General features: G+C 31.6%; 1 protein-coding gene across 2 annotated transcripts; it reads right to left on the bottom strand.

Annotated features, from left to right (window-relative positions):
* Window positions 1–6,518: 6,518 nt before the first annotated feature.
* LOC107625543 (Iron-sulfur cluster biosynthesis family protein) lies at window positions 6,519–15,621 on the bottom strand. Of its 2 annotated transcripts, none has more exons than XM_016328205.3 (14): window positions 14,938–15,621; window positions 14,088–14,195; window positions 13,882–13,985; window positions 13,671–13,751; window positions 12,945–13,017; window positions 12,785–12,850; window positions 12,464–12,553; window positions 10,857–10,922; window positions 8,674–8,813; window positions 8,496–8,582; window positions 8,351–8,414; window positions 7,660–7,803; window positions 7,035–7,199; window positions 6,519–6,949 (listed from the first exon to the last, which is right to left on the bottom strand). In XM_016328205.3, exons 1-13 carry the CDS (start codon window positions 15,304–15,306, stop codon window positions 7,056–7,058), a joined length of 1,536 nt encoding a protein of 511 aa, XP_016183691.1. In that variant the 5' UTR covers window positions 15,307–15,621; the 3' UTR covers window positions 6,519–6,949; window positions 7,035–7,055. The 2 variants fall into 2 exon arrangements, with proteins under 2 accessions (XP_016183691.1, XP_016183690.1); XM_016328204.3 differs by having other exon boundaries at window positions 6,519–6,932.
* Between the last annotated feature and the right edge of the window lie 1,893 nt (window positions 15,622–17,514).

The following is a 17,514-nucleotide window of genomic DNA, read 5'->3' as shown; positions in this document are numbered from 1 at the left end:
TGGCACTTCGTGATGTGCATGAAGGCGTCTGTGATGGTAAATTACGATGAATTTCAGCTCGTTCAACTCAAAACGATGCAACGGAGAGAAAAGACTATTTTTTATGGTGAGAAAGCATCACAACAATGGCAAAAGAAAAAGAAAAAGACACACAGGATAAGTATTTTTGTAAAAAAAAAAAAAATGATGGTTTCATTGGTGGAAAAATAACCTATGATTTTTAAAGAGGATACCACAATTCTAATAGCGCGTTAAAATTCAAGAGAAAAGACTAAGGTTTAGTGTATTCAATTGTGTGTCATATGATATAATATATAAGCTATTTATAAATGCATGACAAATTGCTATCATAAATATTAACCTACAACAACCAACATCTAACTACCAACTATTCAATATTATCTAATATTCCTCCTTAAAATCAAGTGACAACTTGAGTTTGAAACTTATTAAAAATAACAGAAGGATGGGTAGTAGGCTAAAGCCTTGATGGTAACAGCTCTTCGGGTGGAGCGAATGGGTATGTGCGGTGGCGAAGGGTGGTAAACTTTGACTAATTCAACTCAGAACGATGCGGTGGAAAGGAGGAGCTAGTCATTATAGTAAGAAAGGCTCCAAACAATGAAAAAAAAGAAGAAAAAAAGTCACAAAGAAGAAGTATCTTTGTGAAAGAAAAATATGGTGCTTTCATCGGAAGAAAAAAAATGTATACTCTTCAAGGAGGATACCATATATAGCCTTGATACCATATTATAACTATAGAGAGAAGACTAAAGAAAATATTTAGTGTATTATTCAATTGTATGTTGTATGATATAAGACATAAGATATTTATAGATACATTATGAACTACTATCATAAATATTGAACAACAACCACCAATCAATATGTTTAAACTACAAACTACTCAATATTCTCTAATATTCCCCTTCAAACTAACTCAAGTATCAACTTGAGTTTGCAATTTATTAAAAACAATGAAAGGATGGAAAGGAGGCTGAAGGCTTGACAACTGCATCACTTTGGGCATCGTATGAGGTCACTTGTGGAAAAAAATGACAATGAACTTCAGCTCATTTAACTTAGAACCATGCGACAAAGAAGAATGATTAGTCTTTATTGCGAGAAAACATCAAAACAGTGGCTAAAGAGAAGGGAAAAAGACATGAAGGAAAAGTATCTTTGTGAAAGATAATCATGATAGTTTTATCAAAAGAAGAATAACTTATGCTCTTTAAAAATGATATTATGGCTCAGATATTGTCTTAGAACTCAAGAGAAAAGACTAAAAAAATTGTTTAGTGTATTCAATTGTGTGTCATTTGATATAATAGATAAGTTATTTATAGATGCAATATAAACTATTAACTTACAACAATCAACCACTATTATCTAATTACTAACTATTCAATATTCTCCCAAACTCAAATGACAACTTGAATTTGAACACTTGAGTTTGAAACTTACTAAAAATAACGAAAGGATTGATACGAGGCTGAAGACTTAACGCCAGCAACACTTCAGGTGGCACATAAGGGCACGTGCCGCGATGAATGAAGGTGAACTTTAATTTGTTCAACTGAAATGATCGGATGGGGAGTAAGGCTAGTCTTTATAACAAGAAAACATTAAAACAATGGCAAAAAAAAAAAAAGAAAAAGGTGCTGAAAAAAAGTATCTTTATGAAAAAAAAATACAGTGGTTACAAAAGAAAAAAAAAATTATTGTCACAACGTGCCCAAAATGGACTACAAGAATGTGACAAAAGAAAATAGATATATAAACAATGGAGTCGCCACCAATTTTGTTATGGAAAATATTGGATAAAACCATTAGTTTGTGAAAATTAACCTTTAAATAAAGATATCTTGAGTTTAGAAGTCTAGTTATACAAAAAGAAGGATGAAAACTTAATTCCACTATACCATTAATTAATACATCCGTTTAAAACAATTATCATTGAATATTATATACAAATTATGATCATTTAAATAATACTTATATTTTTTTAACTTAAACAATGAATCACAATGAGATGGCATTATTTACTACTAAAATTCCAGATAGATTTTTGTTTAGATAAAAAAAAAAATCAAACTTGGATCAACAAAAATAAAAACAGGAAAAACTAAATAAAATAATAAATAAAGAAACTTAAAAAGGCAATGGTTAACTATGCAATATGGATATACACCACGTCACATCATTGCAAAGTTTATACTATGCAGAAGTTTTTTTTTTTTTATCTTTTTTCATGTTATTGTTGTTTATTTATAAAAGTAAGAAAACGAAAAAAAAAAAGAAAAGAAAAAAATTTGACATATAGGTAGCGTTTGTTTTCGGGGGCAGGATACGGAGATATGGACAACACTTGTTTAAAAAGTGTTTAGAAGCAGAGACATGGACAGTGGACATATTATCTCCAAGACAGTTTTTTATACTTTTGTGTTCACTCTTTCACGAAGGACAATGATGGACACGGGATTTGGAATAGTGGACACGGACAATTTTATAAATTTTGTTTTCCCTTTTTTCCAATAATTCCCCTTTTTATTTTTTCTATTGCGTTGTTCAGAGATACTTTTTTCTTCCTATTCTTCCTCTATCTCTTTGTTTTTCAGATACTCTCTTCTTTCTGTAGAATTTTTTATTGGAGATAGATAATTCTTTTTTTTATCGTTTTACTTCAATACCATTTTAATCTTATATTATATTATTTGTTTTGTAATAAAAATAATAACAAAAATAATTAATCTTAAAATTTTTGAAAGATAAATATTGGCAAAAGTAAAATTGATCTTTTAAAATGCTAAAAAATAATTTATAAATTGTAATTGATTTCATATAATTTAAAGAAAAATAAGTTTTTTATAAAGAAAAATCGGTTTTTAGATTAAAAAAAAAATTAGTTTTTTTAAATAAAAATATATTTTTATATGCAAAAACTAATTATTTTTTCATGTAAAAATTCGGCTTATTAACTTAAACAAAATTTTTTATTAATCAAACTCAAATTTATTTTTTTTTGTTAATCTTAACCATATGTATTCCTACATATTAATAATAAATTTTAAAATAAAATAATTATATTTATAAATTTTATTTTAATATAAATACTAATATATTTTTTTATTAAAATTTTTTACCTCTTCAAATATTTTTTTTAAGTTCCGTTTGTATTCCTACGTACTCTCATTTTTTATTAAATTAATTTGTATTGATGTAGAAAATTTGGAATTACAGGGCTATTTTAGTCATTTCATATAATATTTTAGTCTTATCCATATGTATCCAAACATAATACTAGACATTACATTAGTGTCTTGTCCATCGTATCCAAACACAATACACAAAAGATAATTTTTAGTGTCTCTGTCCTATTGTCTCCGTTTCAGTGTCATGTTCTGTCCTGTCTCTAAAAACAAACGCAGTCATAGTGATCATGCAGTTACTTCAACATCTAGTGCCTAACAGTTAACACGACTAAAAAAAGACGCGCACTGCGCAAGACATAACATAATGCATCATCTCAGGGCTGATGGTTATACTTGTCAGAATTGAATCGGTGGTGAAATTGGTTAGAATATTAGATCATTAATTCAATTAGTAGATCATTAAATGAATTGATTAATCCGGTCTTTATAAATAAAAAATAAAAAATAATTAAAATTTTAAAATTAAAATTTAAAATATATATTTTACCTAATATTTTAAAAATATCTAACTATTCTAAAATAATATAGAATAAAAATAATAAATATTTTATTATTTTTATTCTATTATAAATATTTTTATTTTATTTTTATATTAAAATAACTATTATTTTTAAAATACAATAGTTACATCGAAAGAAAATAATCTATACTCTCATAAAGATACCATGACTTTTATATCATATTAAAACTCAAAAAAAAATTAAAATAATAATTTAGTGTATTAAATTATGTGTCATATAATACAATACATAAATTATTTGTAAAAACATTACAAACTATTATCATAAATATTAATTTACAACAATCAATCACTACTATTTAACTACTAACTACTCAATATTCTCTAATAATAATTATCATTTTCAGTCATTTGATTCTCCTCCAAAATTCCATATTTGTTATTATTATTGTCGTCGTCAAAGATGGATCTAAAGGAGGCCAAGCATAGGCCTCCCCCTCCAACTTTTTTGAACAAAAATTAATAATACTAAGTGTATGAAATTATTATATATCATATAATTTTATTTTTATTTAAAAGATAGAATAAATAGTTGTCTTATACTAGTAATTAAATTATTAAGCATATTTAATGTTCAACCTAATACAAATAAAAGTCCAATCCAAATATTATTTATCTTTAATAACCCAAAAATAAGTATCAAAACTAAAATTGAAAAAAAAAATAGTATTGTCAACCACTTTTCAATTGAATAAAATTTTCAAATCTTCAAATATTTGAACCTCTTTTATTATTACTTCACTTTAAACTTTTCAAATTTCAAAAGGTGAATTTTTTAGGCTATGTTTGGTTGGAAAGAAATAGAAAAAAAAAGAAAAAAATAGAATGAATTTTTATGTTCTTTAGATGTGTTTGGATAAAAAAAACAAAAAACAAAAAATATTATAAAAAAACAATTTTATTTTTATATTATAAAATATATTAAAAAAATAAAAGAATAATATTAAAAGTAAAAAAAGAGAATTAATTTTTTTTCCATTTTCTTTCCAATAATAAAAAAAAAAATTGATATCTATCCTTTTTTTTTTCTCTTCTATTTTTCTCCTCAACCAAATAATAAAAAATAATTATTTTTCTTTTTCTTTTCTTTCTTTCCTTTTCTTTCCTTTTATTATTCCTTCAAACAAATATAGCATTAGTCTTCGTGCCCTTTTGTGGCCGTGAATTCCCGCTAAAGTGTGGATTTATTCATTTTATTGTACTGAGAGTCTAGCAAGTCATAGAAAACAGCACCCATGAAATTAAAAGTACCCATTAGCCACTTGTTTGATCTTATATCAATTTATCATTATCAAACAATAAGGCAAAATGCTTCCTGACCATCAAGTAAAAATTTGTATTGTTTCTTTATACCATCATCAAACATGAGCCATGACATGATTGGCTGGTTCCATCCTGAATAATAATTTTTCTAGATCCGTCCTGTTTGTTGATGTTGTTAATTTAAAACATATAAAATAACGTCTAAACTGTTATAGTAAAATTAGAAGAGTTACTGCTTCTAATTATCATCATCATCATTAAATCTACTATATATGACAATATCAACAAAAACAAGAAAGATTATATTTTGAGCATGTTATTTGCAACTCATAATACATATTTCTTGTGTAATTTCATAATTTGTTGCAAATATCAACCTAACCATCCAGTTGAATAGATGAATTGCTAACCCGTGTTTTGTCTAATTCAGTCATATGGCATAACTGTCCAAACTGAAAGCTGAATTTGGGCTCTGGTGAATCAGAACTTAGCGTTTTTATTTATTTGCCACTGTTTTTAGAACTAATTACCAAATTGTCACTGTTTTGAAATATATTACTCAATTATCACTCTTGCCACCGTGGCAATTGATTTTTTTGTCAGCTGCTGATTGAGATTCGTCACCACTAATGATGTCAGATTTGTGTCTGTTTAACAAATCTACACACTGATGTCGTTAGTACGTGACAAACTTAATCCACAGCAAATGGAAAAACCAGTTGCCACCATAGCAAAAGAATGGCAACTGGGTAATAAGTTTCAAAACAGTAAAAGTAATTAGTTTTGAAAACAATGACAAATAGGTAAAAAGAGCCATCAAAATTCACACCATTTCTTTCATTTTTTGAAAGAAAAATATTCGATCACCAAAACCTCATTTTGGGTCCTAAAAAACCGGATTTGGAACCTAAATTTTGAATTTCACTTTAAAGGATAAAATATAATCTATCACCATTTATTTTATAGGTAGAACCAAGAGAAAATATGAGAGAAAAAACATTCAATGATGAGAAATCTCACGTTATCCTCCAAAATAAAAATCTAAAATTTAAAGGATTCAAATTCTAAAAAAATTAAAAACCGAGACAAAAGACTCGGTAAATAACAAGCTTATTGATTTGATTTGGTAGTGGTACAGTTCCCACTACTGTTATAACGAGTTAACGACTTTGGTGTGGTTGAAATTTTAATGTTTTTTTTGGATTTACATTGAAAATATATTATGGTTTTTTATATTTTATTTATATATTTGTGTACTTTTGGATGAGTGTCTCAATGTTCGTGACGCTTTTAATACGTCGTTCTGTCAATAATCGATTGTGATCGAGATTCATTTCCCTTTAGGAAGTTATTGCCCACTTGAGAAATAACTCGTTAGAAGCTTATCAACTAGTTTAAGATTCAATATCGCCGACGTTAGAATTCAGTATTTTATTATCCCTTAAGCAGAAACAGATACCAACAAAAAACAAGAAAGGTCAATTGTGAAACCATAAACCATTGTACCTATGATAGTGTTCTTCTCAATCTTGCCACCTACCTTTTGAATTAAGTTCTTCATTATAATACAAGTTGATTATGTTGTAACTGGACACACCAATAAACGTCAACTCTGACGTATAAAATAAATATATTCACATAATACAAAGGACACGCTTATTTTAATTTACGTTTCCCCTAATTAAAACCCTTCGCAGTTTCCCCTTGTATAGTTCACCAATCAAATTATGAAATGAAATGGTGAATAAAGCAGCAAAAGGAGGCAATATCATCATAGCAGATTTCATGAGTTCTTTGCCATATCTTGTAGTGACCACCATAGAAAAAATGCTATTTCATCAGGGAGCGCATCAAATCGTTCCACAAAAGGCAGAATTATAGATGCTGTGCTACAATTGGTAATTCATGAATGCCAAAATGTGAGCTTCAATGGCCTGAAATTTCAATATAACTTGTGAACTAATCAGTTTAAGCAACAAAATGTCTAGTATGATGCAAATGCCATCAACAGAACTATATTATTAGAGAAAATTTACCTGTTTACAGTTGATCTTATCTTAATCGGATCTCTCTAGCTCCCGAAATTTTCTATCCCATTCACGAGCCTCGTACTCTTGCTCTAGTAAATCCTTGTCAGTGCTATACACAATTTGATCCTGTCCTATGACTGTCTTTTGGGCCATGTCCCTAGCACTGAAAAGCTGAAATGAAAACAAAGGAAATTGTCTGAGAGATTATGTTGAGTACAGAGTAAACACCTTCAGAAACTTTGCTGACAAACATCATTTAACTCTCCTATTCCAATTCATTGGTTTCCTCAAATCACAAAAGGGCATATCAAGAAAACGCACATAACATATTGGATGTGATAAAAAATATGTAAGAAACATAATGTAACAATGGCAATTGAAACATTCAGAAACTATATAGTAGCCAATGGTTACCAAAGGATAAAAAACAGAAGAAATCTAAAACTTGTATCCATATTTATTTTCCACTAACGGCTACAACATTTCCTTCATGAACTTCAAAAGAATTTCAATTATATTATAGAAATTTATGTAAAAAACACTTATCGACATACTATATGGGCAAGATAACAGTTTCGCGCATCATATATTGTTGTTCTAACTTACATGGGAGCAAAATGAATAACCATACCTTCTGTCTCAGGGAAGGGTCAGGTAATTCGAGTACTTTTGCACACTGCTTCCTAATTTTATTTCTCTTTTCAATGTCAGCATTCCTCTTCCTAATAAAAAACCATCGGACAAGGGGAATCGCAAAGAAGGAACCAGCATAAATCTGAAAATATTATCAATTCATCATTCAATCTATTGTGACAGCAAACCTAAACCAATGCTAATAGACATTAAAATAACACCCTCATGCTCAAGAAAATATATATTGGTAGTGAAAGAAGGGCATAAAGAAGCTGTCAAACGCTCAAACATCTTTTATCAATAATTTCACGTTTTCAATGCTTTCAATTTATATCATATTTAAAAGCCATAGCAAGGCAAGAGAAGCATTCATCGATGGTCAACACATGATGTTTTCCAGCGACACCAATTTGCAGAGTCCAGAACTAAGACTACTTTTTTATTTTTCTTTTTGGGTCATGTTACCCTCAAATTTTAAGTCTTAAATAATATTTCTCTAAGCAACAGCATCAAATCATGGAATTAAATACTAAATTTACAGCAAGACATTACCATCAAATTCTCAAAATTATCATCATCAAGAATTCTTTCATAAATTCAAAAAAAAAAAAACCAAAAAAATATAACTTGCGAATCCATTTCTGAAATCAAAGAACTTAATTTATTTCAAACTGGAATATTAATCATACCTGAAGAAGCGGAAAGATGTCTGCCACAAATTTAATGAAGCTACTAGGTGCAACTGTCATATCTCTTTGGATCAATGAAAAACAGAAGTGAGAAGCAGAAACATAAGAAAAAAAACATAACCAACACATAAAGGGAATAACATACTTCAGCATGGTTCCAAGAATAATAACTCCAAACAGATTAAAGCCACCCAGGCCAATAACCATTGCTCTCTCTGATGTGCTTGTTTTACTGAAATAGAACATTTGTGCATGTTGTTATGACTTTATGATATGAGAATACCTGAGGTCAAAAAACAAAGAAAAAACCAAAAGATAAGAACCTGAATTGCCATGTTTTTTCCTTGAAAAACTTCTCAACTCCTCCAACCCAATCTGCCCATTTTCTACCAACATATTCTTTCCGCTTACCCTTTTGAGAAGCTGTCCTCTGTAGAGATGGGAACCTATATACGATATTTCCCTGCAAACAAGTAACATGCAATTCAGTATTTTGCTTTTGTTTTTTGTGTTTTCTAAATGGAAGTACAAAAAGGTTAATCATTCCCAGATGAAGTCAGGTAATACTTTATACTTTTTGGGAGGCAAAGGAATTATCAACTAAGCAAGAACCAAATGTTTTATGTAAAACAAAAATGGACAGTAATACTCATATGATGCAACCGTATCTAGAAAAATTTGTGAATGTATAAAGAGGAGAAGATTAATGAAAGGTGGAAGAGCTACTTCTACGAGTTATTTAATGAGGGACAGAAGACTCTTCCGAGCCTTGGTCGATTATGCACAAGGGAAGAAGATCAAAACTTTAACTACTATCGAAGGATTCGAGACTTCGAGGTAAAAGAGGCTCTAAAGCAGATGAAAAATGGCAGGGCAGTAGGACCTGATAATATCCCGATTGAGGTTTGGAAGGGTCTTGGAGGAAAAGGCATCAACTGGTTAACCAAGCTTTTTAATGAGATTTTAAGGTCAAAGAAGATGCCTGATGAGTGGAGAAAGAGCACCTTGGTACCTATCTACAAGAATAAGGGGGATATACAAAGTTGCGGAAACTATAGAGGGATTAAGCTTATGAGTCATACTATGAAGTTATGGGAAAGGGTGATAGAACGGAGGTTGAGAAAAGAGACACAAGTAACAGAGAACCAATTTGGATTTATGCCAGGCAGATCTACCACTGAAGCGATATACCTATTAAGAAGGATGATGGAGAGGTATCGTAGTAATAAAAGGGATCTACACATGGTGTTTATTGATTTGGAAAAAGCGTATGATAGGGTACCAAGGGAGGTCTTATGGAAGGTTTTAGAAAAGAGGAGAGTAAGGATCGCATATATTCGGGCAATTAAAGACATGTATGATGGGGCCACAACTAGTGTGAAGACTCAAGGTGGTGTGACAGAGGAATTCCCTATTGGTATAGGATTACACCAGGGATCATCCTTAAGTCCATACCTTTTCACATTAGTCTTGGAAGTACTCACAGAGCACATCCAAGAGCCTGTGCCATGGTGCATGCTTTTTGCCGATGATATCGTCCTTATGGGAGAGTCAAGGGAAGACCTAAATAAGAAGTTGGAGTTATGGAGAGAAGCTCTAGAAGCGTATGGTCTGCGCATAAGCCGTAGCAAGACGGAATATATGGAATGTAAGTTCAGTCTGAGAAGGGAAAACTCCAATATAGAGGTGAAGATTGGAGAAAACATCCTGCGAAAAGTTAAAAGTTTTAAGTATCTTGGGTGCATCATACAGGATAATGGAGAGATTGAACAGGATGTAAATCATAGGATCCAAGCAGGTTGGTCAAAATGGCGGAGCGCATCTGGTTTTATATGCGACAAAAAAGTGCCTTTAAAACTTAAAGGTAAATTCTATCGCACCGCTATAAGACCGGCTATGCTGTATGGTACGGAGTGTTGGGCGGCTAAAGGGGAGCACGAACATAAGTTGAGTGTGGCAGAGATGAAGATGTTGAGATGGATGAGTGGTCATACGCGATTGGATAAAATAAGGAATGAAGATATAAGGGAGAAAGTTGGAGTAGCACCCATTGTGGAAAAGATGGTTGAATCGCGTCTCAGGTGGTTTGGACATGTGGGAAGAAGACCGATAGAACATCCAGTCAGGAGGGTGGATGAGATGGAAGATGGACAAAGGGCGAAAGGCAGAGGAAGACCTAAGAAGACCATCCATGAGGTGGTCAAACGAGATCTACATGTAAACGGTCTTTCTGTAGACATGATACATGACAGAGCACAATGGCGTCGTTTGATTCATGTAGCCGACCTCACTTAGTGGGACAAGGCTTTGTTGTTGTTTATAACCCAACCCCCCCCCCCCCCCCAACAAAAACACCCACAGGGCCTCCTCCCCTGCACAACAGGGAGCTCTTTCAAATTTTAAGGACTAAAAAAAGTAGGAAAGATAACCATGAAAACACCATTGCAAAGGAATGAAAAGGGGCACAAATGATTATGTTTCATTCTATGACAATATCTCAAAATACCTTCTCATCAACTTCAGGCTGACCATCAAAACGTAAAAGCACAGGTAAGATATATGATTCATCATCCTGGAACCAACCAAATAAACCGTGTCAATAGAACACCAACAGTAAGCATAGCAAAACATTATATCATAAAAATGAAGCAATGAAAAGAAAAGAAACCCAATACAGCTAATAAGAAAGTATAGTAGTATAGTAGAACACAAGGTCAAACAATTGAGCCTTTATTTAAATTATCTTATTCAAAATGCAACTGAGAATCTTAACACGCTAATTCAAATTAAGGAAAGTCGATCAACTGGAGATCTATTACACTCTTTACTGTTAAGAACTTAAGATGTCATGAATTTAAATCAAATGTGTTACGTAAAAGAAAAGTGGGCTGGACGGGTTCCATGCAAATTCTTTTTTTTTAGTGCTTGTTTGAGTGCCATTAAGTTGATAAAAGAAATATCTTTTTTCAATGAAAAAATATCTTTTTTTTATTTTTTAGTGTTCAGTAAATTTCTAGTAATAAAAATAAAAGCACTAGAAAAATTAAAAAAAATATATCTTTTTTAAAAAAATGATGTTTTTCACATAATAAATAAACAAAAAAGTACTTTTATATTGTTAAGCCCAAAAATAATTGATAGATAAAAAGATTTTTTGCATGAGATATCCAAACATAAAATTACTTTTACTTTTCTATAAGATCTTTTAAAAAAAGATAACTCGAAAAAAGATCTTTTCTTAGAAACTCACTCAAACAAGCCTTTTCCCTTCCTCAAAAGTCTATAGTATTTCTGGATATGGAACTACAATGGGTTAGGTATATCTGAGAGATCCTTTGCACTCCTAAGTCTCACAAATATTTAAATGACTAGACCCCTTTCCCTCTGCCCTATAACTTCCATTTATACTACTCATGTAACTAATCAATTGTAACTAGAAATTGTAGCTTCTCAAAAAAGATGTTTTTTTTTTTATTTTTCTAATACTTTTACTTTTACTACTAGAAATTTGCCAAACACACTAAAAAATAAAAAAAAAAATTATTTTTTCATTGAAAAAAGATCTTTTTCTATCAATTTAATGGCACCCAAACAAGCACTTACTAATGGTACCTAACTCATATATCAATGGGATCCTAACAATAATATTTTAGGTTTAGGGATCCTAACAAATTCACAATAATCTTTGATAGATAAATATAGAAAGTTTATGAGAGAGCAAAGCAAAAATGGGCTAAGAATAAAAGAGCTGCAGATTTTACGAAAGGAGAAACAACACTCAACAAGGATAGACTGATAATAGAGGTGTTTGTTAGAGGATGGAGCAGCTGGCACCATACAAATGGAGAAGAAAACTCCAGCATCACACCAGAATGGGAAAGATGGAACTGAGAAAGATGAGATAAAGGAATCGAAAAAATATCACTGTCAAATTTTGAGTTCTGGGCCACCGAGTGGAATCTGGTATACATTCAACTTAGGTTGATCCCTGTTGTTGCTTTCTAGTTTTGGAATTCCGCAGTTTAACATGTAATACAGAGTACAAACTCTGCGATCAAGGAGCTACCCTCCATCTGTGGCTAATAAAATACCACAGTCGGGAATACAAATTACCTGAAGTCCCTGCACAGAATCTATATCAAGATATGGAGCAAGTTCTTCGGCTGCAACAACACCACCATTAGATGATATATACTGCCCAATCTGCACATAAAATAAATAGCAATAGCAATCAGATGAGGCAAACATGGTTAGGTGGATGATAAAAAGATAACAAAGTAACAGAGAACTTGCATTTTATAAATAATGTGTATCATATAAATAGCGTAGCATCCAGTGACATAACCTATGTAATAAATGTATTGAGAAAAAGAAACAAAAAACAATTCAACCATCAAAGGCAACGGACCACTGAATTCAGTCCTCAATTATTACCAACTTCCATCTCTCTTCTTCAATTCCTTGATTGGGATCACCATCTCCAAATACAAAGGAGAATACCTAGAGAAAAACAACAGCAGAATCCTTCTGTCAGAAACAGTAAAATATTACCAAAAGGGGGATAAAACAAAATTCACTCATTTGCAACACACACCGATTCAATGAAGTTCATCTTCTCATCATCAGCTTGTATCCTTCGCCTCCTATAGTAATATGGATCCCAGTACCTTCCATGGTAAAATATAACAATCTGTCACTAGGTTTCTCTCAAAGAAACTGGGTTTTTAGTAGCAAGAAACTAGCTAAGCATGCTACAAACTGAGATTAAACTGAATAGGAGCAAAATTTTATCGCATTCAACTTAAAATTTGATCAGAAGCAACTCAAGTTAGGCACAGAAAAATGGGTTTCTTACTAAGCATTGTGCTACTTCATAGAGTATATATGCTTAGTGACAACAAGATAATTAACTCAAACATTTGTATTGAATGATCAATTTTCTCAAATCAACACAAAGCGAAATTAATAATCAATATCTTATGTGTATGTAATTAGAAGTATTAGAAATACATATGTTGATCAAATCAATATCTTTAAACCGCTCTACTATTTTCCTTATCTCCTTCTCTCTTGCCTTTCTTCTTTTCACTTTTTTTTTTCACTTGGGCACATAAAATATCAATAGGAAGAATCAAAACCTTTTCATCAACAAGAAACATGCAAGTTTACAGAACTTTGAGTACCAGTTACATGATACAGTTAAAAAAGGTATTGAAACAATCTGCTGTCCTACACCGGGACATAGGATTCTTCCCACCCAAAACAACAGAAGCAGAAAAGAATAAACAAATAAAGGGAACAAAGTAAGGAAAACAATTACCAAAATAAGTCTACTGGATTAAAGTAGAAGGTAAATCCTGAATCATATGATCTGCCTCGTCTTCCACGATTGTCCTCTTCACTGCACTTAAAACCACATTATTATTGCATGGGAACCACAAAAGTGTTCCTGATAAACTATGCATGAAGCAATCTCGCATGATATGGATCAACAAGCATTTGGGTAAGTTCATGTTAAAGTTATGAAGTACCTTCTGCTACTAGTAACCAGAGCAATTATTGTTGTGTAAACAATAACAATGGATGCAATTAATGCTGTACCAAAAGAAACCCTTATCAAGTATTCTCCTGCAGCCTGTCAAAGCCAAAGATCATAAAACAGCCAAAACATCTATTACCAATCATAATATCGTCAACAATTACTAGCAGAGTATACAACTATCTTCAACTTCAATACCTTAGCCTTTTCAAAAAGGGGTTCAGCTTTAATCCTAAACGACTTGGCACCAAGCTTTGATCGATAATCTTTCGGAAACACATACAGAATGTCACCTTCCTCAGAAACCTGCAGAGACCATCTTGGCACAATTGTACTCTCACAATCAAAAACTTGGAAGATTAAAGATCAAAAGTAACAAGCCAGTGTTTTGTTAGTATAACCCAAGTTCACACTAAACCCTACACATGTAAAAATATTTTACATCTACAGAGATAACTTTGCAACATCCAGTTATTCATACCTTTTGGCTACAATACCAAAACATGGTTGATTGCAATATAAATTAACTGAAACTGTTACCTTCAAAGTTACAGTTCGAATATGACTCGACCACTACAGTTCACACGAATTAACATGAACTAAATATATTACCTTTAAAGTTAAGTATTGAATTCTGTAGCCACCATTTTTTAAGGAATTCTATTTGAATTTTACTTAACCAGCTCAAAATCACATGAGTAACTATAATATAACAATAAAAATAACACTTCCTCCAGCTACTTTCCCTTTATCCGTCAATATCGCTTTTCAGGATTTTCTTGAATCAATGCATGTATGTCTTGATTGTCACTCAGGCGCATTGCCATGCACCAAAACCACTGTGAACTCTAGCCTATAATATAATCACTCAGCTAACAAATGCACATGCAAAACAAATATAAGTGGTCACCACTATCACAATTTTATCAGCAAATGGAACTTCTAAATAATTAAACCCCATCTATTCAAAATTCACAGACTAATTACTTCAACAAACACAACATTATCCCAACAGAAAGAAAAACAGAAAGAAAAAGCAAAAAACTACCTCTAAGAACCCATCTGTATCAGCGGCAAGAGCTTGCAGAGCCTTCTGAGCCTCATTCAACTTTAGTCCAGCCCTGCTCGCCACGTCACCAACTGTCACCCTCCCGCCACACGCGTCAACTGCCTCCATCGTCCGCTTCCTCACATCCGACGGCAGCTTATCGGTCTCCACAGCTCCGCCGGGACGGATAACCCGGCCTACATCGATGCCCGCCCTCACAGCGGGCACCGAAACCCTAGGCCTCCTTGGGACTGCCCGGAGGAAGCCCGGGCTTTGCAGAAAGGGGCCCGGGCTCCTGGGCGGACTGCGGGAGTGAGAGAAGACGCGGGAATGAGGTGTGACAGTAAGGCATGTGGAGATGGTAGCCATTATGTTGGGGGATAGTGAGGTTTTTCTATTTATTTTTTTTTTTAACCCCTAATTTTGGGACATGGAAGAAGGTTTTGTGTGAACTGCGAAGTGTGTGGTGCGTGAAATGGAACTGTGTTTTTTTTTTTTTTTTTCAGGGGAGGGGTTTTGAGATATTTTATGTCATTTTTGAAGGAGACATGAGTTTTAGCAAATAGCAAGTAGAGAGTGATGACTGACGAGATTTCTGGTTTGGAGTAGTGTGGGGTTGTAGGCTTGTGTGGGAGAAAGAACGAAGGCGGGAGGATGAGGTTTGCGTATTGACGCATTTGTCCCTGCTCCTTTTTTTTCTTAATTGCCCAATATGGTGTTTACCTAGAAATGACAATATGTCAATGTGGTTTAAAAAAAATTAATCTATTATCTATTATATTCTAGGTTTAATTATTCTGTTAATCCATGTAGTTTTACAGAATTTTAATTAAGTTTTTATATTTTTTTCTTAATTTGATCCTTACACTAATTTTTTTCAATTAGATCCTTTTTTATAGTAATTGATAGAGGTGCACATGGTCCCGTCCGATCCAAAGACCCGGTCTAGCTCCGAACATTTTAGGGGCTAATTTGATGTGATTTCACCGGATTTAGGGCCGAGTAAGGGTCTCAAAAATAGACTCGGTCATTATTTTGGGTCGGGTCCAAATTATAGCTCAGGTCACTCGAATTCGACCCGGTGGCCCGGTCATCATACACAATTAATATTTTGTGTTATTAGTGATGGATTATGGCTATTCTTATGTGGAATTTAAGTATTGTAAACCTTAATATTTTGTGTTATTAGTCATTATAAGACTATAGGTTAATGTTTTATGTTTAGAATGCATAAGACTTTAGACTAATGCATAATATTGTGTTATTTGTCTTGATTTAAATATTTGGTGTTATTAGACAATATTAGTATTGATTGTAGTTATGCTTTAATTTTGAAGAAGGGTTGATTCTTGTTATATTTTTCTAAGTGAATTTTACCATGCCAAATAATGGTTAGAGTCTTGAAAATTTGGATATTTTTACATGCTAGCTTACAAGAAGGTATCAATGTAATGTAATGTTAACGGCCTAGTTTTCACCCAGTATAATTGTGGCCGTAAGTATATTGGTTTCATCGGGTCTATAGTCGGTTCGGGTCTAATAAATAGACCCGATGTATATTTCGGATCGGGTCTGGATCACATCAAACTCGGCTTCACCCGACCCATATGCACCCCTAGTAATTGATTTAATTGCATAGGGACTCAAGTAAAAAAAATTAGTACAGGGATCCAAATAAAAGGAAAAAAAAAGTTTAGAGACCCAATTAAAAAAATTTTGGTACAAGGACTCAATTAAAAAGAAAAAAAAAATCTAATTAAAAATTTGGCAAAACTATAGGGACCAATAGAGTAATTAAACTTATATTCTATTATATATTACTAATTTTACAATCAAAATATGTATGTCACTTTTTTATTACAATTAAAATCAAATTTTTTTCTCTAAAATTGAAGAATTTTTCTTTTAAAATTAATAAACTCTCTCCCAATCTTCATCTTTATCTTTCTCTCTCTTTTCTCTTATTCTCTCTTTTTTCTATCTTTTTGTTATACAAAAAATAAAATTAACAAAAAAATACAATTCAAATAAAAATTATTATTATTATTATATACATATTTTTTATTTTTTTATTTAGTTTTAAATTTTTACTGCTTATCTTTCTAATCTATATTTTCATTTCTCTTCTTTCAAATATTTATTAAATATAATTTGGAGAGAATACTAATATTATGATTAAAAGTTAACATCAAGATTTAATTATTTAAAAAAATTAATTTTGAGTTTATTTTATAACTATCAATATATTTTTTTATGTTAATATCTAATTATATTTTTATATACATAAAGAGAAAAAGTATTATTTTTAAATAACAAGCATAAAAATTAATTATTTCTATTTGTGCAATAAATTTAACACATAATCAAAAGTATACAAATTAAATCGTTTCAAATTTTAGATAACGAATATTAAAATTAATTATTAGTAATAAATCAAACTTTTTCACGTAAAAATAATAACTAAAAATTTTATTATTTAATTTTTTATCTACGAAGATCCTAGTCTTCTTAGTCAACGGAGACTTTTGTTCCCTACAATCTTTTTGTAAAAGTAGTTTGATTCTATAAATCTTTTGT

Source organism: Arachis ipaensis, chromosome B2 (assembly GCF_059453495.1).
Source record: "Arachis ipaensis isolate K30076 ecotype BB chromosome B2, ASM5945349v1, whole genome shotgun sequence".
Taxonomy (NCBI): domain Eukaryota; kingdom Viridiplantae; phylum Streptophyta; class Magnoliopsida; order Fabales; family Fabaceae; genus Arachis; species Arachis ipaensis.
Note: the sequence above shows the minus strand (reverse complement) of the source record. Positions and strands in the feature narration are given on the sequence as shown.

Excerpts from the sequence above, each read along its gene's own strand:
- LOC107625543 (XM_016328205.3), bottom strand. The coding sequence starts at position 15,306 with ATGGCTACCATCTCCACATGCCTTACTGTCACACCTCATTCCCGCGTC. Across the intron at positions 13,986-14,087 it reads CCCTTTTTGAAAAGGCTAAG|GCTGCAGGAGAATACTTGAT; the intron begins GTATTGAAGTTG and ends TGGCTTTGACAG. Across the intron at positions 7,200-7,659 it reads ACCCTTCCCTGAGACAGAAG|CTTTTCAGTGCTAGGGACAT; the intron begins GTATGGTTATTC and ends TTTTCATTTCAG.